At 41.3% G+C, this 22,980-nt stretch overlaps 1 protein-coding gene across 8 annotated transcripts in view; it reads left to right on the top strand.

The window, feature by feature from the left end:
- The window catches only part of znf512b (zinc finger protein 512B), a 160,375-nt gene that overhangs the window by 92,336 nt on the left and 45,059 nt on the right, over positions 1-22,980 (top strand). For 5 of the 8 annotated variants that reach the window (XR_013578429.1, XM_078555220.1, XM_078555215.1 and 2 more), the window contains 4 exons: positions 170-342; positions 2,706-2,920; positions 18,421-18,513; positions 19,166-19,294. Coding sequence is in view for 7 of the 8 variants with exons in the window: in XM_078555220.1 (XP_078411346.1) it covers positions 170-342; positions 2,706-2,920; positions 18,421-18,513; positions 19,166-19,294 (610 nt within the window). In the remaining variant the exon portion in view is untranslated. The remainder of the gene's footprint in view (positions 1-169; positions 343-2,705; positions 2,921-18,420; positions 18,514-19,165; positions 19,295-22,980) is intronic. The other 3 variants (XM_078555218.1, XM_078555222.1, XM_078555219.1) reach the window with 1 other exon arrangement.

The following is a 22,980-nucleotide window of genomic DNA, read 5'->3' as shown; positions in this document are numbered from 1 at the left end:
CGCAACCATTCAATATTTAAATTCACGTTTAGTATTATTTTCATTCATAATGGTGCAACTGCTGTACTTGAGATTTGACCCCATTGACACCAATAAACTGCAGTAATCTGTTTGTTGAGCGATTTATAATAATGGTAGAAATTGTTATAACCAGACTCTCTTACTGTAGGGCGTTGTTTCAAAGAAGTATAATCATCAGTGTCTTCTGTGTGAAGCTTCCTTTGTATCTAAATCCCAACTGGAAAAGCATAAACAGTGGAAACATGAAGATAAAAGAACACAGGCAACAGAAGTGAATGAGAAAGTTACAAAAGCAGTTGGTCGTGGTAGAGGTAGAAAAAGGTTTGTTCGTTTTGGAGAGAATCTAGTATCACACTAATTTTCTATAAGGTTTATAGTGGGTTGGAAATGGGTTTATTGGGTTTAATATTTATCTTTTTTAAACTTTTGAGGCATAACATAATTGCAGCCTAATGCACCATTATGCTTATTATATATTTAAGGGACTTTACATATCGTCAAAATCATTTCATGTAAAGTAAATAAAAATGTGTGTATGTTCATAATCATAACTTTTGTCTTGAACCTCTATTTAAATTATATATTCTGTTTTAATTTAATATTCAAGTAAAACTGTTCTTGCTTAATGCATTTCACAAAAGTATAGTTGACATTTAATCAGATGGTATTGTATATCTATTGTATTAAAATTGCTAAGTTGGGATGCACATTCCATTTCAAAGTGCTTTGAAAAATCTGTCACTGCAAAACTTATAATAAAACTGTAAATAGTTAATTGCATTACTGGTTATAGAGTTCTTCCATGCTAAATGTCACATAATGTTAGTAGTTGAAAGACTGGTGAGGGTGTAAAACAGGCAATATTGGATGAATTTCCGTTGAAGTCAATGAAAAGTGACATTGTGTAGGGTGTATAATAGGCAGCTTGTTGATATTGGCAGTTTTACACCATTGCCAAAAGTTAACCTGATCCCACCAATCCCAACATAATGTATTGAGAGTTAAGACCAAAAAAGTTGAGTCTGCAAATGATTGGAGCTTCTGACCATCGAGTGTCACAGTGGAGCACCCTTAACTGTTTGAGTCATGGTTGGCTTAACCAGCAGCTATATTGGTAAAGGTAATTAAAGAGGCCCTCTTCTCCACATTGATAATTCTTCAGAACAACAATTGGCCTGTGATCCCAAGGTCCACCACAGCATCTACCTGATTAAAAAATCTCATTAGCTCATTTTATGATTTGACCTCGAGCAGTTACACTCTCCATCCGATCCCACTCCTTTGCTGGCCATTTAATCAGATGACTGCATGCGTTACGGTCCGCTAACCTTCTCAGATGTCCTTCAGACACGTTTAGGTTCTCTTGGCTAGTGGTGCTAAGATCTGGCCCCTACCCTCTCTCACCGATCAGCTTTTCGAGCCCTGAAACCATCCACACTGTAGCATATCAGTCAACTCCTAACTCCCACCACCCCATGCGCCGTCCCCACCCAGGTTGATAGACATCCCATCCCCCATTGAGCGACATTTTGGCCCCAAAACCTTACCCTGCCACCATGGATCAGCAATTTGGTCCATTCCCTTCCCACAGTGACCCAGTACTGAGGAGTATTTCAGCACCTTACAGCATTTCAGTCTTTGCTCCCCACTATTGATTGGCCCCTCAGCACTTATGACTGCCTTCACTGACCAAACCTTTGGATCTTGCCAATCCTTTGCCCAGTGAGCAATGTTTTGGCTGTTGCACCCTAGTTCCCCTCTTCCATGCCTTTCCTCCTTTCCTCTCTCTTGTGCCACTGCCCCCTCCACATCCATTCCTCCCATCCTACTCTTGCTCCTCCCTATGCTCTTTATCTGTTGATTCTCCTCAATCACTTTCTCTCTTTTTCTCCCATTCCCCTTCCCTTTCCTCCCTCTCTTCCCATTCTCCCATGTTCTCCTTTGTCTCTCACCCCTCCCAAAAATATACTTTATTCATAAAATTTGTAGAAGTACATTACATAACTGTCCAAATTTGACATTACCTAAAATGCATTACAGATCACCTTCTTTCAATACAGTACATGAGGTGCCTCACTACACTTGTCGTTGCAAGTTATATTTATGATGTATTTCATATCACACATTCTGTGGTCTATACAGCCTGAGGTGTTTTACATGGTTTCCAGCCCTTTGGTATACTGTGGCAGGAAGTTCTTAGACAGTGGAATTATCCCATTGAGCCTCTGCAGCAGCTTTAGTGCATCCCTCAGCACTTGGTCCTGGACCTTGGAATGTGTCAGTCTGCAACACTCAGTTGTCAACAACTTTTTGCACAGGAAAACCAGCAAGATTTTGAGCATACCAAAGAGCGCCTTTCACTGGTTGACGGTTCTCCAGCAGTTCTCCGCTACTGTCCTATTGCCATTTTCTTCCTCATACATCTTCTTCTCCATCCTCTCTTCCTCCCATCTGCCTTCTCCTTTTCCCTGTTTAGGTCCAGTTACCACCCGCCCCAACTTCCCCTCTAAATTAATACTTCACTTGGTCTTGAGGTTTTTCTGCAATAATACAGAATATTAATTAATATGCTCTTTTTGTGAAGAAACTTAGATCTGATAAGCACAGGAGTGGAAGAACTGTTATTGAGCTGTCTGCTATTTGCATAAGTGACCTAATGGGTAAAGATTTTATTTATGTTTCAGAGTTACTGAAAATGCAGAAACTTCGCCTAAAAAGTCTAAGCAACAGAAGAGGGAATTAAGTAAGCACTCTGAGAATGGGGAATGTGCAACACAGAACAGAGACAACAAATTAACAAAAACTACAGAAGCTCAAAAAACTCTGACATCTAATGAACTAAGCAAAGGCAAGAAACAGATATCATTTCCTGAGGAAGATCCCGAGCGAACAAAACACAGTAAGCCTACAACAATTCAAAATAGTAGTCTGGTATTTATTTTCACTGCTGTTGTTTGGGAAAAGATTTTTTTAAAATTAGGGTCTATTTAATGCCCCAGTTATGTAACAAAAATCAGGACGTAACAAAGGCTACCTTATTTGATACTTCAATGATAATTTATAGTTGCCTACTTTTGGGCCTCACATGCAGCCTACTTGTCTTCACATAAGCTGTATGCTTTGACTGGTGGTATAGTGCTAGCTTTGAACATACCTCAGTCCTCACACCTCCTTCCCATATTCCAACCATCACCTGTGATTCCTGTGACCTACAACATTCCCACGATTCCCAATCTTCACTTACTTTTATCCACCCTTTCCCAGTGAGCTTTCCTTCTGGTGACTTTCATGATGACTAAGCAACCACTGAATTCTTTAACAAGCTGATTGTTTTTCAAGCACTTAAACTTGTATCATACAAATATGTAGTATTAACTGTAGACTTATGAAAAGTAGAATATCATTTTGTTTCCAAGATATAAGAGTCAGATTTAGTCAGATTTGTGTCGATGCATGAACTCTTGCCACCTTTAATCCAATCTAAGCAACCACCGATACAAAAGAGGCTAAAAGCTTGCTTCTGTTTAAAGCAATTCTATGTAACCCAATGTTACTGTTTGGGACAACCAAATAATGACTGTTGGAATATTAAATGGCCATTGTTTCTCTGGTAAAATCTCCCTTATTTGATTTCTATGTTGAGATCATCCAGGGCCTTACAGAAGCAATTTTGTAACTTTTTTTTAGGTATTAATATGATCTAAAACTCAATAATGAGGGAACAAAAGTCTTATCAGTTTATCATTGGTTTGAAGTAGTGATTTGTGTTTGTATCTCTGGTAGGAATTATACCCTTGGATTCGATAATATTGATTTTGTGTTTTTTTATGAATTTGTCCTTGGCCATGTTCAAAAGATCTCCTACTTGTGTACAGTATTGAATCTATTTGTTATCATGGAGATTTATGTATTGGTGACCAAAAATATTTGACACTAATGGCTTCTTATTAAATTTTTTGTGGATTAAAGATACCATCACATTCAGCTCAGTGATTGTTAAATTATTACCAGGATTATTATTGTTGACACCGTTGCTGACTTTGAGAGTGTGTCCTCTGATTGCTCAAGGATCTTGGATGAGAAATTTCTAAATGACCCAATGAAAGTGGGAATTCTGGTTTCCCTTGTTACTGTTTAGGTTTGGCCACAGCACAAATGATTTTTACTATCTCACTTCTTAAGCTCCCTTGGGATGCATTGAACTGAACAAGTGGGCAGACTTTAGATTGTTCCTGTGGTTTCAGTGTGCACTGTGTAAATTAACATTATTGAAGGCTTTATGACAATAGAATGGCCAGCTAAGAATGTTTCTGTCCAACTATTGCAATGGTTTCATAGCAGCTCATGTTCAAAACACAGGATGAGTCCTTTGATTGTTTCTATGAACAAGGAAGTTGCCAGTGCCTGCCAAAACATTCTTATTTGTTGTTTTGCATGGCAATAATAGGCCAATTCATATCAATTACTGATTTATGCTGGTTCATGGTGTTGCCCCAATTCTGCTAGGATAACAATGTAAAGGTCAAAATGACTGCCTATTGTCCCTGAGGTGGATAAATTCTTCATTAAGCTTAATTAAATATAATACCTATAATTGATGCATTTATTACACAGGAAAGGTTTGTATGCATTCTAGAATTTGAGCCACAGAATTTGGGTCCATATTACCCACATTTTCAGCGCTAAGAATGCTGTTTCATGTCCAGAATGGCAGCCGTGACAAATGGGAGGTGCCAAATGCCATTTTGGGTAGGTCAGTGGTGCTGACGTAAGGATCATGTGCCTGAAATATACAGAGCAGGCAAATCGTAATGCTGATTTGACACTAGTTTTCTATTTTCAACCACAACATGCTAGCTATTGCCCTCCCTTGGCGTCACACAGCTAGACATGCTGAATGCATCAGAAAGGATCCCCCCAGTGCTATTTAAAGGGATCATCAATCACTCTGGTTTAGATGCTGATGTTATATTCTAGAAAGCCAGTTGGTGAAGTTGATCTTTACACACTTTTATTAGCATTTACTTAGAGAGTTACATATTACCAGCATTCATCTCCTCACTCATCATCCAAGTTTCAGTTACCAATTCAGTGCTCCATTTGAAAGTGGCACAACTGATCCACTGTAACAGCAACATAGGACACAAGTAAATCCCCAGTTAATGCTCACCACCAGCATACAATTGAATGCAATTAATATACAATTAACACCTGAATTATTTCTACTGCCAGCTGCTGAATTAGTAGAAGTATTTGGTGGTTTGTATTGTCATTTTAATATTAGTAAAGTCCAAAGGCCACCAATGTTAGGACGAATAAATCGGGGATGCCTAGGAGGCCAGAATTAGAGGAGCTTAGATATTTCAATAGGTTGTAAGGAGATTACAGAGTCAGGGAAGGGCTAGGCCAGGCCATGGAAGGATTTGAAAACAGGGATGAGAATTTTAAATTTGAGGTGCTTAATGGAGAGGATGTGTAAGAGAGTGAGCACAGGTGTGATAGATGAATGAGACTTGGTGCAAGTTATCATATGGCAGGAAGCTGCAGAGTTTTGTATGACCTCAAATTTATAGAGGATAGAACGTGGGAGGCCATCCATGTGTGAGTTGGAATAGTCAAGTCCAGAGGTTATAAAGGCATGGATGAAGGCTTCAACTGCAGATGATCTGCTTCAGGGGTATAGTCGGACCATGTTACAGAGGTGGAAATAGGCGGTCTTGGTGGTGGTACCCTACAGTGCAGCCTCAGTTTGTTCTAATTAGAAATTTTGCCTGGCCTGTCTTGTATTCCTTCATATTTTATCTGCAGCAAGGTATTTCAAAGGAAAATAGCATTTTCCGAATGTACTGTTTACAGCTCTAGATATCTCTGTAGACCAGCAGACTGCCTATAATTTCAGGAATCTAAGAGGAATGAAATGGGGTTAATCCATTTGAAGGAGTTACTGTTCTACAATATCTTGATAATAGCTGATTGTGGTTGTGGACTCCAGTATTAGATATGATATGGTACTCTGTACGGGGTCACCTGACCTGGGGTTAGAAGGTTGGAACATGTCTTGACAGAGCACAGATACTGCAGATATGTGTTCATGTTAGGAAAATGTGTTATCAATAAAGTTAGCTCAGCTACAATGTCGACGGCCTGTGTGCATCATGAAAAAAAGAAACAAGGCATGGTTTCATAAGTAAACTAAACACAACAGTGGAGGTTCTGAAACCACCGACAGAGCTCAGTTTGGAGGGCAATCTTGCTGAAAACTGGAGGAGATTCCAGCAGCGATTTGAGCTGTACCTCACAGCGATGGGCAGTGATAAAAAAGAGCCTCAGATACAGTCTTCCATCTTTCTTCATGCAGCAGGGGAAGAAGCCCCAGAAGTCTATAACACATTCATGTTTGAAAGTGATGAGAAACAAAATGACTTGAAAGAAATAATGGAAAAATTTGAAGCCGACTGCAGCCCTAAGAAAAACATCACGTATGAAAGATACAGATTTTTTACGTGCATGCAAGGCAGTGACAACATTAGTCAGTACGTAACTAAGCTGAGAAAACGAGCTAAATCGTGTGAATTTGGAGAGCTTGAAAAATCATTCATCCGAGTTGGAATAATTTGCAGAATCACAAATGATTCTCTGAAAGAATTTTTAAAAAATTTGTTCATGGAATGTGGGCGTCGCTGGCTGGGCCAGCATTTATGGCCCATCCTTAATTGCCCTTGAGAACTGAGTGGCTTGCTAGGTCATTTCAGAGGGTATTTAAAAGTCAACCACATTGCTGTAGGTCAAGAGTCACATGTAGGCCAGACCAGGTAAGGACGGCAGATTTCTTTCCCTAAAAGACATTAGTAACCAGATGGGTTTTTCCAACAATCGACAATGGTTTCATGGTCATCATTAGATTTTTAATTCCAGATTTTTCATTGAATTCATATTTCACCGTCTGCTGTGGTGGGATTTGAACCCTGGTCCCCAAAGAATTACTCTGGGTATCTGGAGTACTAGTCCAGTGACAATACCGCTACACCGCTGGCTCCCCCATAATGGCTTTTGAGAGAAGTTGATCTCACACTGGTAAAAGCAATAAATATCTGCAGAGTGGCAGAGACAACGAAATGCCACATGAAACAGATGACAGAAGATGGTAAGCTGCACATGGTCAAACAGTTAGATGCAGTTAAACAGAAACAGCCCTGGGAAAGAACAAATAGACCGCCTGAAGGTAAAAAGAACAAAACTGCTATTAAAACATTTAAATGCAGCCAATGTGGAACAGAGTATTTACCACATAGTTGTCCAGCCTACGGAAATCAGTGTAAGAACTGTGATAAACTAAATCACTTCACTAAAATGTGTAAATTGAAGAAAGTGCACACAATTGCAGATGATGACATAGACACTGAAACAAAACTTTTCGTTGTTGCAGTAACAACAAATTCCAAAGAAGTCGAATGGAAGGTTGATTAAAAATTGCCAACATTATAGTGAATTTCAAGCTTAAAATAGGTGCACAATCAAATGTCATTCCCATAAGCCCGTATTGTAAAATAAGCAAAGAAAAGCAGCTAACTAAAACAAAAGTGAAACTGTCTACTTATACAGGTGAAAAGATTGCTGTAGAGGGCGTGCACACTTAAAGTGAACTACAAAAAAACAGTCTCAAGCACTTCCATTCAAAGTGGTGAAAACTGATGCAAACTCCATTCTTGGAAACAAAGCTTGTGAAAATCTGAAGCTAATTAAGAGGATAATGACTGTTACCACTGATGACATCCTGAGCGACTATAAAGCCGTGTTCCAGGGGATTGGCTGCCTCAAAGGAAAACACACCATCAAGATTGACGAAACTGTGACACCCAAAATACACCCGCCCAGGAAAATGCCAGTAATGCTGAGAGACCGACTGGAAGCAGAGAATGGAGAAACTTCACATCATCAAAAAATTGAAGAACTGACAAAGTGGGTAAATCCTATTGTAATTGTAGAAAAATCAGATGGGAACCTGCGAGTCTGTCTGGATCCCAGACACCTAAACCAGGCAGTACAAAGAGAGCATTACCAGCTGCCCACAGTAGAAGAGATCATGTATAAGCTAGCTGATGCTAAATACTATTCAGTCTTGGATGCAAGTTCAGGCTTCTGGCAGGTCAAGCTGGATGAACATAGCTCCTATCTCTGTACCTTCAACACACCATATGGGCGATATATGTTTTTATGCTTAGCCTTTGGTATTACTTCAGCTCCGGAGGTATTCCACAGAAAAGTGAAGCAGCTGTTTGAAGGGTTAGAGGCCGTGGAAAGCAATATTGACCATGTGCTGCTCTGGAGAGCCTCATGAGAAGAACACAACCACAAACTGAGGCAGGTGCTGGCCAGAGCTAGAGAAAGGAACCTCAAGTTGAAGAAGGAAAAGTGCAAAATAGGTCTTCATGAAATCAAGTACTTGAGACATGTACTAAAAAGTGAGGGACTGAAGCCGGACCAGAGTAAAATCAAAGCAGTGAACATGCCACCCACAGAATGTAAGAAAGGCTTGGAGAAGTTTTCGGGAATGGTGAACTACCTTGGGAAATTCATTCCAAACATGTCAGACCTGCCAGCACCTCTCACAGAACTTCTACAAAATAATGTGCAATGGTACTGGGACCAAAGTCACCAGGAAGCATTTTTTTATTCATTCATGGGATGTGGATTTCACTGGCTGGGCCAGGATTTATTGCCCATCCCTCGTTGCCCTTGAAATGGTGGTGGTGAGCTGCCTTCTTGAACCACTGCAGTCCATGTGGTGTAGATACACCCACAGTGCTGTTAGGAAGGGAGTTCCAGGATTTTGACCCACCAACAGTGAAGGAACGGCAATATATTTCCAAGTCAGGATGGTGAATGGCTTGGAGGGGAGCTTCCAGGTGGTGGTGTTCCCATCTATCTGCTGCCCTTGTCCTTCTAGAGGGTAGTGGGCATAGGTTTGGAAGGTGCTACCTAAGGAGCCTTGGTGAGCTCCTGCAGTGCATCTTGTAGATGGTACACAATGCTTCTACTGTGCGTTGGTGGTGGAGGGAGTGAATGTTTGTGGATGTGGTGCTGAGCAAGCGGGATGCTTTGTCCTGGACTGTGTCAAGCTGCTTGAGTGTTGTGGGAGTTGCACTCACCCAGGCAAGTGGGGAGTATTCCATCACACTCTTGACTTGTGCCTTGTAGATGGTGGACAAGCTTTGAGGAGTTAGGAGGTGAGTTACTCATCGCAGAATTTCTAGCCTCTTACCTGCTGTTGTTACCACAGTATTTATATGGCTAGTCCAGTTCAGTTTCTGGTCAATGACCAGTCTGAAGAGAACACTGACCCAGGCACCAGTATTAAAGTATTACAATGTCAGTCAGCCAGTCAATATCTCAGTAGATGCTTCAAAGACTGGCCTGGAAGTTGTCCTCTTGCAAAATAAGGATCCAGTGCATACGCTTCAAAAGCAATGACTGAAGCACAGCAGCTGTAACACAGCCCAAATAGAGAAAGAAATGCAAGCAATTGTGTTTGGCTTAGAACTCTTCCACCAGTTTGTCTATGACAAAGACGTGGAGGTAGGGTCTGAACATAAGCCTTTGGAAGCTATAAATAAAAAGCCCCTGAACTTTGCACCACCAAGTATTCAAAGATTACTAATGCAGCTGCAAAAGTACCAGGTCAGAGTTAAATACAAACCGGGCACTAAAATGCACATTGCAGACTCTCTGTCACGTGCATATCTACCCATCACGGAGGAAGAAGCTCAAGAAACGGAAGCACTGGTTCACATGCTGACAAAGAACTCACCTGTGGCTGTGTCCAAACTGGATGAGATCAGGGAAGCGACCAAGAATGACACCACCCTGAGAAAACTGCAGTAGATTGTGCAAATTGACTGGCCCACACATCAGAGCGGAGCGGAGGAAACTTTTCAAGGGAGAAAAAATCATAATTCCTGCAACACTGAAGAAAAAAATGCTGCAGTGCATACATGAAAGTCACCTCGGCATAGAAACATGCAGGAGAAGAGCTCGAGATGTAATGTATTGCCCTGGAGTGAGAGCACAAATCGGGAAAATGGTGAATGTGTGTGCAGTGTGCCAAAAGTACAGTAAATCACAACAAAAAGAACCAGAGAGGTTCCAGAGAGACCCTGGCAGAAAATTGGAGTGGACTTGTTCACATGTGACAACAGTGAGTACCTACCAGCAGTAGATTATTACTCAAAGTTTTTTGAGTCTGTGCTGCTGAGAAATGATAGTAAGAGCATCACTGTAATGAATCAATTAAAATCAATTTTTGCTCGCCACGGCATACCTGAAGTGCCCATCTCAGGTAACGGCCCACAATTCTCAGGCGCTGAGTTTCACAAATTTGCACAGGACTGAGAGTTTTGCCACACTACGTTAAGTCCCAAATATCCACAATCCAACAGAATTGTGGAACCTACCGTGCAGACCTTAAAACAGCCTTTGAAGAAGGCAAAGTTGGATGGAAGAGATCCGTACCTGGCTCTGCTGGATTTCAGGAATACTCCATTGGAGGGCATTGGATCATCTCCAGCAGAGCTCCTGTTGAGGAGAAGACTAAGAACTAAGCTTCCAACTGCGCCCCAACTGTTATTTTCGCAGCAGTGAGCTACAGCGTGCAGGACCTACTCAAATTGAAACAGCAGAAGCAGAAACAGTACTTTGATCGAGGCGCCCGACCTCTGCCTGACCTGAACATGGGAGAGACGGTGAGGATTCAGCATGAAGGGATCTGGAATCCTGGTGTTGTCACAGTAATCACAGGAGAACCAAGGTCTTACATAGAGTGCAGACTCCAGACGGACAATAGTACAGGAGAAACCAGAAATTCTTATGGGAAAACAAATGAAACGCAACCCTGTTCTGAACCAGAAAGTGTAGCTGAAGATCAAAAACCAGAATGCACCAGTGAAGCAACAGATAACCCAACAAAGCCTGAGTGTCCTGAAAACTATCCAAGGGGTGATAGTGACACAAGAGCTAGAGAAGGCCCCTTGTCCTTCAAAATCATCTGTCACCGTTCAGAACATCCAGTGGAAGAATTGTGAAAAAAAGAGATACAGAGATGAGTAAAAGACAAAACAGACTGATCAAAACAGAGTGAGAAAGAATAGATAAGAGACTTTGTGTACTTGAGTTGCATATAAGTTTTGTTTTTGAAAAAGGGAAGTACCATTCTAATAGCTGATTGTGTCTGGAATGCGCTGCCTGGGAGGGTGGTGGAGACGGGTTGTTTCACATCCTTTAAAAAGTACCTGGATGAGCACTTGGCATGTCATAACATTCAAGGTTATGGGCCAAGTGCTGGTAAATGGGATTAGGTAGGTAGGTCAGGTGTTTCTCATGTGTCGGTGCAGACTCGATGGGTCGAAGGGTCTCTTCTGCACTGTGTGATTCTGTGACTCTATGGTACTAGATACTATATGGTACTCTGGACTATATACGGAGTCACCTGATCTGAGGGTTGAAGGTCAGATAGCACATGTTGGATCACGTCTTGATAGAGTGGATACTGCGGATATGCGTTCATGTTAGGAAATATGTTATCAATAAAGTTAGCTCAGCTACAATGCTGACAGCCTGTGTGCATCATTAAAAAAATAAACAAGACATACAATGGATTCTGAACTGATTATAATCTGTATTATGTTCCTGAATATTTTTCTTCCCTCAAACTTTCATATAACATTCTAAGGAAATTTCAAGGTCAGATATGGTTGTGCAGCAGTGACCCTTAGTTGCAACATTTTAGGTTATCCAATGGCAGCTCTTTCCATGAACACAGCCTAATGGACTTTTATAAATCTAATTGCTCCTGTTGTTTTTGTCCGAGCTGAGGTAGGATGTTCTTGAAATAAATTTATTTTTGATTTTGGGAGATCAGTCCTTTGAGTCATCAACTTTTTATGGGATTTGATTTAATTGCAGATAAATTTGTCTGTGGACCTTGCTAACATCAATAACCCCTTAAAAACTCTGCTAACATTTCCAACGGTTGCTTGGATTCATTGAACTGTTACAATCTTACTTGTAAATACTCTAGTACCATGTGACATTCTATCACGTGAATTAAATTCAATGATTGTGAGTAAACTTATAACTTGTATTTGACAAACTGAAAATGTACCACCAGTAGACCATAATAACGTCAAGCATAATAAGTGTTGGTAGTTTTTACTTTTATAGTGAAAAGTTAGACTAACTTTGCTGGTTTGTGGTTGATATTTGGCTGACTGAGTCAGTGCTTACAGTTTTTTTTTAAGCTTGAACAGAAGAACGTCCAAATTTTAAAAATCACGTTGGCTACACTTCTGAAAAACAAAACACATCTTCTCAGTGCGATGTTAGCATTGTTGCAAAATGGTTTGCATTTAAAACAGTAAAAAATAATCTTGAACAAAAACAAAAATACCTGGAAAAACTCAGCAGGTCTGACAGCATCTGCGGAGAGGAATACAGTTAATGTTTCGAGTCGGTATGACTCTTCAACAGAATAACCTTGCATTTACATGATGCCTCTGATGTCTTCCAGATGTTCCAAAGTCTCTCACAATCAATGGATTATAATTTTGAAGTGCAATTGCTATTATTAGGCAAACTTATTAGCCAGTTTGTGCACAGCAAGAACCCACAAACAGCAAATGAATGATCATTTCAGCTTAATTTCTTTGGTGGAGCTAGTTGAAGAAGGAATTTTGGTTGTGACATTGAGAAAACTCCTTGCTCATCTTTGAATCATGGCATGGGACCCTTCACATTGGTCCAAGCAGACAGATAAGGCCTTGATTTAATATCTCTTCCAAAAGACAGTACTGTTGATAATGCGGTGCTCGCTCAGAATTACAATGAAGCGTCAGACTAGTTTCTGTACCTAGGTTATTTTGTGGCTTGAACCCACAAAACTCTGACTCAAAGGAAATAGTGACATCAATTCAGCTAAGTTGACACTTAGTTACGGTTGGAGTAAGAAGACTGCAGAGATGAGCAGTATGAAAACCCTTGGAGGAGTTAAGTTACATAACTTGAGTTTGACATTCTATGTACTATTCTGCAAATATCTAGTTCATAATTCATATGTTTTAGAATATAACTTTTAGGTTGGAGATTAAAGTACTAAATGTAAGATAAATGAAAATGATAAACAACCCTAATGTAAAGGCAAATCAAACAGGCCTGTGTTTAATTAACCTGTGTCTATTTGAAAAGGTCAGAGCTGATAGTGAAAAAAACTTAAACAATGGGTGACCCATTTTTGGACCTCTTGGTAGAGCCAGGATGTCTATTGTTATCTTCATAATAGAAGCTAAAAGCTAGCAATTCTGGCAAAGAGGGTTGCAAAACTCCATAAGAGATAGAAATTATTCATATGTGTTACAGAATCAAAAAAAATGTGTTGAAGGTAAAATAATTTGTTTGCATTTCTGTTTGAACTATCCTGAAGCATGCCACGTTATCATAGTGATGGTGATTCAAGATAGAGCCTTGGTTCGAAGGTTCATCTATTTAATTTATGGGCAGAATTTTGCCGTCGGCAAGCAGGGGGTGGGGCCTGCTCACCGACGCATAAGATGACGCGGGATGACATCGGGTGGAACCCCCGACGTCATCCTGCCCCATTTAAATTTTCAGGAAGGCGGGGGCGCAGCAAAATCAGCTGTGCGCCCACCGACCTGTCACTGGCCAAATTGAGTACATTACAGGATCATTTAAACAATTAAAGGACCTGCCCATCCAACCTTAAGGTTGGCGGGTCAGCCAGGAGCCCTGGTGGCAAATAGAAAAAACATGAAACCTCATCCACCGGCGGAATGAGGTTTCATGCAGGGTTCTAAAAAGTTTAATAAAGTTTTACTGTAATTTATGAACATGTCCCATCTCATGTGGGATCCCATCACATTGTCACATGAGGGAGACATGTTAGGGAATTTTTTTTTTCTATTTTTAATCTTTTTAAAAGTGTCAGTGATCTCCCTGAGGCAGCATTTAGCCTCAGGGAGACGTGTGCTCTTTCGTGCGCATGCGCGAAAGAGCGCACCCTCGCTTTTGGGGAATCCACCCCCCCCCCCAACTCCCCGTCTGCACAGGAAGCGCATAGTGCTTCCCGCCAGATGTCACGCTGAGCGGGCCTTAATTGGCCCGCCCATGTAAAATAGCAGTGGGGCTCGCTTCTCTGGCAGGGATCGTCTCCCCGCCCGCCGGAGATTGGGTCGGGCCCGCCCGCCCGGCAAGCAGAAAATTCTGCCCTATGTGTGTGTTTGCTGACAGAAGCAAGCAGTTCAGTTTGGGGAAGGCAGAGGCATTGCAGCTTTGCCATGCTGTGTATTGCATCTCACCAGATTGACAGAGCCAGGAAGAGATGCTAGTCAGTTAGGCCTGCACGTCAAGCAGAGAAAATACTCACTTCATTATTTAATGCATGGAATGTGAGTGTGAAAATACTCACTTCATTATTTAATGCATGAAATGTGAGTGGGAAAATACTCACTTCATTGTTTAATGCATGGAATGTGGGTGGGGCTTAATCTCAGTTTGGATTTTATGAGGGAAAAACAGCTCATGGAAGAAATCTACAGTGATCCTCACAGAGCCATGTGGCAGAAAGCAATCAGCGGAGTTAGCTTGGAAAACTATGGGAAGGCAATTGGGTATCTACTGGCAACCCAAACAAGGAGCTGAGGCACCCATAGTCATGAGGTCTGTAAAGAAAAGGTGGAGGATCGCCTAGCCAAAACTAATTTAAGGATCCCCATTAAAGCTTACTGTAGAGGATGGCTGGACTACTGAGGAGCATTATATTGAATTCCAGACGACTGCGGCATACCTTTGGGTTGGTTCCAGGAAAAGTAAATGAACCTTCAAGTTTTCGCAAGATAAGAGAACTTTTGTGGGGGGATGTAAAAAGTAGACTGAGTTTATAGCATAAGTCTGTATAAGCTATAATGTTGAGTTAGTGTTGCTTGTTTTGTTTCATTTCTCTTTATATACAATAAAATTTGATTTTGTTTAAAAATGTGAAATCCTGTGGTGCAGTTCTGCCAGTTATTGGTAATTGATTGGATTTCTTCTTTAAATAGACCCAATAGGACCGTAATGAGCATTACTAGAGTACAGTGTCAAACCTGACTTTAAAAAGCGCTTAAGGTTCATCACACATTTTTTAAGCTTACCGGCAATTAATTTAAATATTCAAAGAGTATAGATGCATTCATCCCAGTACCAAAATATGTAAATTTTAACCACTGACAAATGGGCTTTGTACCTGCATGCCTAAAGAACTCTTGCTTGGGTAGAAAAATTCCTTTCGAACCTGACCAGATCAATTATGCCAACTGATATTAATAGCTGCTGTCATGAAAAATTATAGAAAGAGCCATGCAGTACTAATCCTATAATGAAAACCTTCAGACTTAAGTCAATGGGCAGAGTGAAATAGCAAGCAGTATTTTTTAACACTGCAGACTTTTTTTTAATTTAAAGGGCAGGAGATTTGAATCTCTTGGCAGTTACCTTGCCAGTTATCTTGATATTTCTCCTAGCAATTCCTATGAGATTATGCACTTTTTACACACATTCATGTCTAATTTTAACAATCCCAAACGGCATGCTACCTATCCCAAAGGGCACGCTACCTCTCCCAAAGGGCACCTTACCACTCCCAAAGGTGCCCCAGGGCCACATCCAGAAGTGTACCCTACCTCTCCAAAGAACTCCAGCAGCTGTAGATCTTCTATCTGGTCTGAAGTGCACAAGTCATGTCTTAGACGTACCACTGGCCAAAATCAGATATGATTGAGGTAATTGCAGTTGCCTCTGTGAATTTTAGATGTGTAAATTAGAACCTGTCACCATTACCTCCCTTGCACCCCCCTCACCCTCCCCCCCGCGTCCCCCCCACTCCACGTAAAAATGGTGGGGGAAGGTCTGGGGGCGGGACTTCCGGATCCAGGCCTCTGCTGCCATTTTCGCAAAGATGGAGAGCCTCTCAGTCTATGTGAAAATTCAGGCCTCAATCTCTGGTAATTTCCAGGTAATTAAAAATGTATCCCTTCCATGTATCTGTAGCAGACTGTATGATAACTAAGTATTTGTTCACATTTTGCTCAAGTTGAGTTATGGGCTCAAGGCTCATCATTGCTGACCAATCAACCAGGCTCATTTGTTATAAGTTTCATCAGCTGTTGGCCAGACTGTTGGACAAGTAGTTCATGGTAATTAAAGGCATCTTGCCCTGAAGGGATGCTGATAATTGCTTACTGGAAATGTATCTGTTGAATGGAGAGTGGTATTGACAATGGTGTTTGAAGAAAAGTCCACAGTCATGTCTCCAACCAAAGGAAGAAATGTGAAAATCAGTGGGCTTGATATTGAAAAGTAAAATAAATTAAGCGCTTTAAAAATATTATTTTTGAAACTGAAAAAAGAATGACAAAGGTGATACTTTTTGTTGGGGTACCAGAAAATGTACAACAGAATGGTGAGCCTCGAGTTTAACCCAGCACTTTTTTGGGCTCCCTTGCACCTTGCTTTGAGCAAAATCAGCAATTGTAGCAACAAAGTCACTAATTCTATTTTCTAATTGGCTACATCTAGGTGTCCAGCTCCAGATGACCGGGGGCAAAAATGGGAGGGTGCAAAAAGTTTTGCCTCAAGTTAAACAAAGTTCAGCCTCAATTTTCCTTCCCCCTCCCTCCACTCCATATCCCTTTCCCCTGACACTGGATAAGGCACCATGCCCGCAGTATATTAAACTTGTGCCAGCTTGACCAAGCTGAAATTTGGTCAGCCCACTGATTTAAATGGCTTTGCTCATATTCCCTGTATAGGCCCTCTGGCCTTTTAGAATTTTGTGCTTAGCAACAAGACCTCACATCTCTGAAAATCCATGATGAAGCTGGAAGAGAAACTCAATTTTCCAGGTTCTCCTTCCCTTTCTGTCTGCACCCTCATACCTTCTGCCCAGGTTGCCATCCCAATGAGCTTTGACAAAAATGGTTGCAGGGGTGCAAACAATGCCCTCTCCCCCATTATTTATTGGCCAGTCTTTGCCTGCGCTTGCAGATGCACTCCACCCTTCCTTTGAGGGATGTCCTGCATCAATAACAAGGGACAAAGCTCTGGCATAAGCAGCCTCCACTGCTATTACAGTGCTTTATACCTGGAACATAAGTATTCCTATGAGCCTGAATATTATATACATATTAAACAAGCATATAAAACTGCAGAAAATGACAACATTTATGGCATTCTCTGGACAACATAAACATGGCACTCTTCAGAAAATGTAGTTGAGGCCAGAATTAATATCTCAAGAGTTTTTACCTTTTCTTTTTACTTTCAGAAAAATGAATACATTATTAATTAGGTAAAACTGTGCACTGACTTTACAAAATATCATTTAAAAAACCTCTCAATTTGACCAGTGTTTCCTATGAGCAGAGTTTATGCACCTTATGGTCATGAGTTATCTTTCCTGCACAATATTTAGTCCAAAGACAGCAGCTCTTGAGTCTGTAACAATAAAACATCTTGCTATATGAATTGGCCACTGTAATCTCGCAAGTCTCCTATATTTGTTTCTCCAGTCTCTCAAATGGTGGACTGATTAACATTTTAGAAAGAGGTTGGTCAATGATAACCAACAAGCTAGTTTCTTTAACAAATGTTAAGTGAACGAGAATTGTAAGATTTATAGTAAACCTCACTGTGCTTTGATTTAATCCAATTGGACTCTTTGTCATGAAGAAAATAATAAAATGCCACAATGTTCTTGCTAGTGCATTCAATATCACTTTTCTGGTCCATTGTTTCTGTCCAACTTAATTGACTTTGTCTTAAACGATGGTCTATTCACTCCCTCTGCGTTCTTTATCAGATCCTGCGCAACTGCCTTTGACTATATTTTCCCATGCTGTTTTGATCCCAAGTTGGTGGAAAGCCAGCAATTTAACCTCGGATCTGCTCCCCACATTCTCTGCTGCCAGTTAAAATGTCCACTGTTCTCCCGATTGGAAATCTCGGGAAATTATATCCTGCTGTTCTTGAATCACAGGAAATGTAAATAACTTCAATTTTCTGAAGCTGGCGTGTTATGTGAGAAGTGCTATTCCACAAAACCATTTCCAAAGAGAAAAAAACTACAGCTGATATTGGCGATGACTTTCCTTTGTCTGTTATTTTAAGATGGTTTATTTTAAATAGCTTAATGGATCTAGTTAAATAGACAAAGAACATCATATTATAACAAGCTTTTGTCTGCAATTTTGACCATTAATTCCCAAATCATACTTCAGTACTCCTTAGGTCAAATGCAGGTTATTCTAAAAATTAAGTAATTCAGTCTGATATTTTGCAATAATTTGTTTGAGCTAGGAAGGAAACAGAAGACACCTAAGAAGTTTACAGGGGAGCAACCATCTATATCGGGAACCTTTGGATTAAAAGGTAAACCAACACCACAATCAGGTAATTAAAAAACAGTTTAAATAATCTAGTTGAACAGTATTACATATGAGAAACATTATGAAGATATACAGTAATAACATGTTGGAAATTTTATCTCCTACCGAAACCAAACACATAGAATATTGAATTTGTGGTGCAACTGTAGAAAAGTGCACTATTTCCCTTTTTAAATGTTTTGGGTAAACAGCTTCTCAGGAAGGGGTTTTTTCTTTAAATATTCCTTATTATTTTGAAAAAGCGAAACTTTTTTTTACACCTTCACCGTAGAGTTAATTTCTTTCTGCCTCCTTGATTTCTGTGTTACTGTGGGATTTTTCAGGTACATTTACTTATCGCAAGGAGAGTTTAATACAGTTTTCTTTACCCCTCCACTTGTTGGTGGGTAGATAGTCAACCTTGAATTGAAGAGTGTAAGTAAAGAGCAATGAAAGGAACATCTTAAATGTTATATCATTACATGACTCAGCAAGATGCATTGTAAAAAGATTAACAAATATGTCTGCTGAAAATTATATCTGATCATGGTAGAGAATAAAAAAAACCTTAAAATAGCAAAAATACTAATTAATTATCATTGTGTTGGATGAAAGACAGTGATTTTCCTGTGGTGGTTTCATTATGCTCCCTGAATTAATTACTTTGTTAATTAAAGGCCTGTCAAAACCAGATGACAAGGGAAGGGGTAGAGGCAAGAAGAAAAATAATATCACAAGCACCGAAGAATTGCAAAGGAAACCTTTGGGAGTTCACATAAAAAAAGAAGCTGTCACATATTTGCCAGGTAAAATAAAAAATTCAAAGTTTCATCTATAATCTGTTCCAAAATTATTCAACAACATTGTGAAACTAAAGTATTAAAATTTTTTATATTGCTGTAAAGAGAGACATGTTGCCGAAGCTTTTCACTTTGCACTCATCAGGACAAATGCAAGAATGCCAAATTTCAAATGATCACAACAGTATATGCCACAGGAGAAAAAGGTACTGATTGGTTGACAAGTCAACTCTGATTGGCTGAGTCATTGGCATGGAGCAAGCAATGAACTATAGCCTCCCCAAGCTCCTGGATAATTCAAAAAAGGTGCAAGGTGTGAACATATTCCTCTTGTTTCAAGAGAACAGGTCCCCGCATATGAAAGTATATCACTTCTAACAAGCGTAAATGAGCCATGCTACGAGCTCAACTGATTACCTTAAATTGGTTGTTACTGTAGCTATTAGCGCACCCAGGATTGCTAACCAAGTAATCCCATTTTTTGATCTTTTCATCTTCAAAACCTTTGACACATTTCAAGATATAAATCAACAGGAGATGGGGGTTATTTTGTTCCCCACTGGGGTTTTGAATGTCTGATCAGCATCTAGCTGGTTAGCAATTCCCATTGTGTTGATAGAACTACAACTGATCAAAGTCCAGCACTTTGCATCTTTAATACCTTCCTTTCAAGAGTGTCCCAGTTTGAAGTGACCCTCGACAGCCCCATGGTCTGAAATTCTATGCAACAGGTTTGCAGTGCAACTCATATAGAAACTTTCCAGAAAGTGGTCAACTTTACAGTATCAGCCATCAAGTGATTAGTGGCAGTCATTTTTTGATCAGTGTCTTTTCTCATATGTTTTTTAAAAAATAGGTCTTTAAACAGTTCAATAGGGCTGTGATTAGCAGATGATGTTGTAGGTAGCTTTCACTCAGTTATAGTTTCCTGTCGTCATGACAGTGTCCAGTGAGAAATACTTTTATTTAGTTTTCTACTACCCTTAATACAATCCTAAATGATTAGTCGTGATGAGTTCCTGTAAAGCCGACAGAGCAATTATAACCATGGCTTACATTTTACAAGTATTTTCACTGCAGGCAGCCATCACAGCATGAAGAAAATTTACAGTTTAAAATAAACCATAACCAATTTCAAAAATACAGTTATGCCAGGATGGTTTATATTGTCATTCTATTTTTTTTTAAAAATATGTCTAGAATTCAAAGTTTATGGAGTCTTTTTTCTTGTTCATTTGACATGTGGGTGTATGTGGCAAGGCTTTTATTGTCCTTCATAAGATGGGGCTTTTTCTTTCACTTGAACCATTGCAGTCTGTGCGGTGACGGTGCTCCCATAATCCTATAAGGAAGGAAACTCTTTCGAGTTACCAACAGTCACAGATTGCACCTTCTTTCGAGTACAATCACAGTTCTTGGTTTTCCAGGAGTGGGACATGAACCCACAACCCTCTGATTCAAAGGCGAGGGTGCTATGGACTGAGACACAGCTGGAAGTTTCACATAATTCCCATATTTGGTAATAGTTAATCACCTTCTAATTAAATAATCATAAGAATTTGCGGCACAGTTGAGTTGATCCTTTTCTACAGCATTCTTTCTCGAAAAGACTGTCTTGGCTGTGACATTTTTAAGGTTTCCGTTTGATCTTTGAAGACAAGTGTGTGCAATGATAATGTAAAATGGTTGATTACCAATCGGCAGCCTGTTTTGCATCTCTCCTGATTTTTATTAGGGCAATTAAGAGTCTAACAATGGGCCACTTCTGCCCCCGACGGCTTTTTACCAACATCTGAAGGGGCCATAGCCACTTGGAGACTGCCAAGTAAACCCTGGTGGCCTCCTAGGGTGTTCCTGGGAGCTGGGGACTGGGGTCTGGCTCCTCAGCGGCAATAACTGTCCCTGTGGCCATGGCACTACCAGTGGAACAATGGATTGCTGCCAATTGCTGGGGCCTGGCTGCCAGGTCCTGACAAGGCTAAAGGGAAAACTTACCTTGTCCTTGAGTGTGCCTTGGTATTGAGGTGCCCTCACCTACGCACTCCAGCCACAGCGGTGGTCACCTCTAATGATGGCTCTGCCAAGCCACTGACCCTCTGGTTGGGCCGGCAGATCCAGGAGGAAGACTGCTGTCCTCAATTAGACAGCAGTCAGACCACTACCGGTAAAATGGCACCGGCTGGAGCGGGGTCAAGTCTGGCTTTTGGTTCTGGTGGCTGGGCTTAGGGCAGAATCATCCCAGATGAGCATTAGCGGGCTTGAAAAAAGACATTTTGCCCGCCAGCCACAATGGTGGGCTTTCATGCTGTACCATCCCCTTCCCCCCTCATAAATTATGCAGTCACAGGAAACACACCGGATTGCTGGTGGGTGGCCTCCAATTGGCTCACCAAGCCGTTACCTTGCCGCTTCCTCAGGCAGGGCACCATATTTAAATGCAGCCATGTGCACACTTCTCAATGCTTGCAGCCCAAGACTGCTCCAGTGAAGACAAGGCCCCAAAAGCCAGAAAGATTCCGGCCCCCCTGATTCAATGACGCGTCCCTGGGACGCTTTCTGGATGCCATGTAGGTTTGCCGCGAAGTCCTGTAACCCTACCCTGGCCGCAGGAGGCCCATCAGTCTCACCACTCCGGCTTGGGAAGCAGTGGCAAAGGTGGTCAGTGCCAATGCTGCACACAAGAGATCGGTCATCCAGTTCAGAAAATGGATGAATGATCTCATCCACGCCGCCAGGGTAAGGGAACCATCCCATCAACCTGAACTCACCTACTCTCAAGCCCATCACACATTCACTGGCATCTCACTCACAACCAGCTCAAAGGACATCACCACTCACTCTCTCACACACACACCCATCACATCTGGCCTCATCTCCTCTAGAGATCGCCTCCTCATCTCATCCATGGCTCCACTCAGCACACAAGCATGCCTGACATCCTTCTTATTTGGCCTGGCATGCACCTTGCTCACACTCACTCACACCTGTCTTTATGTAGGACAAGATCATGCACAATCACCAGGAGAGGTCCCAGACCGGGGTTGGAGTGCCGGACATCAAGGTCCTCACTCCGTTCGAGTTTCGCGCTTTGGAGCTGGCCGGAGAGGACATTGACCGTTCCTGCAGCGATGTTGAGGTTGGCGACTAACACCCACGTGAGAATCCTGCACCACATCATTTCTCTCTCAATGCTACTCTGAGTCCACTGTTCTGTGTTCAAAATGGCTGCCAAGCACTAATAATCTCCACTTTCTCGTCTCGGCACGTCTGACACGTAGCCTTCAGGCAACCTTGAGCCCAAGCCCAGTGCCGAGAGCACCTCGGATGAGGACCCTGAAGGCAGCACCAATGAAGACCCGCCACAGCGCTCACCCACACCCTCCGCAGTGATGTGTTTCCATGATATGACCCTGATCACAGGTGGCAAGCGAGCTGCCCTCAGCCAGACAGGAGTCAGACCTTCACAGAGGCAATGTGAAGATCTGTGGAGTGTCCTTACTGCATGTCGTCATCATCCTGCTAGAATCTAGTGATTATTAGGGCCTCCGCTGCGTCTCCATGATATGAGACTGAGCACTGAGGGTATGTGCGCTACCATTAGCCACAGAGGAATCAAACGTTCACAGATGCATGGGTGAGGATGTCAAGACTGTCCTCGCTGCACCTTGTCATCATCCTCCACAAATCTTGCG

This window comes from Cetorhinus maximus, chromosome 13, assembly GCF_964194155.1.
Source record: "Cetorhinus maximus chromosome 13, sCetMax3.hap1.1, whole genome shotgun sequence".
Classification (NCBI taxonomy): Eukaryota; Metazoa; Chordata; class Chondrichthyes; order Lamniformes; family Cetorhinidae; genus Cetorhinus; species Cetorhinus maximus.
This window is presented reverse-complemented; position numbering and strand designations above follow the sequence as displayed.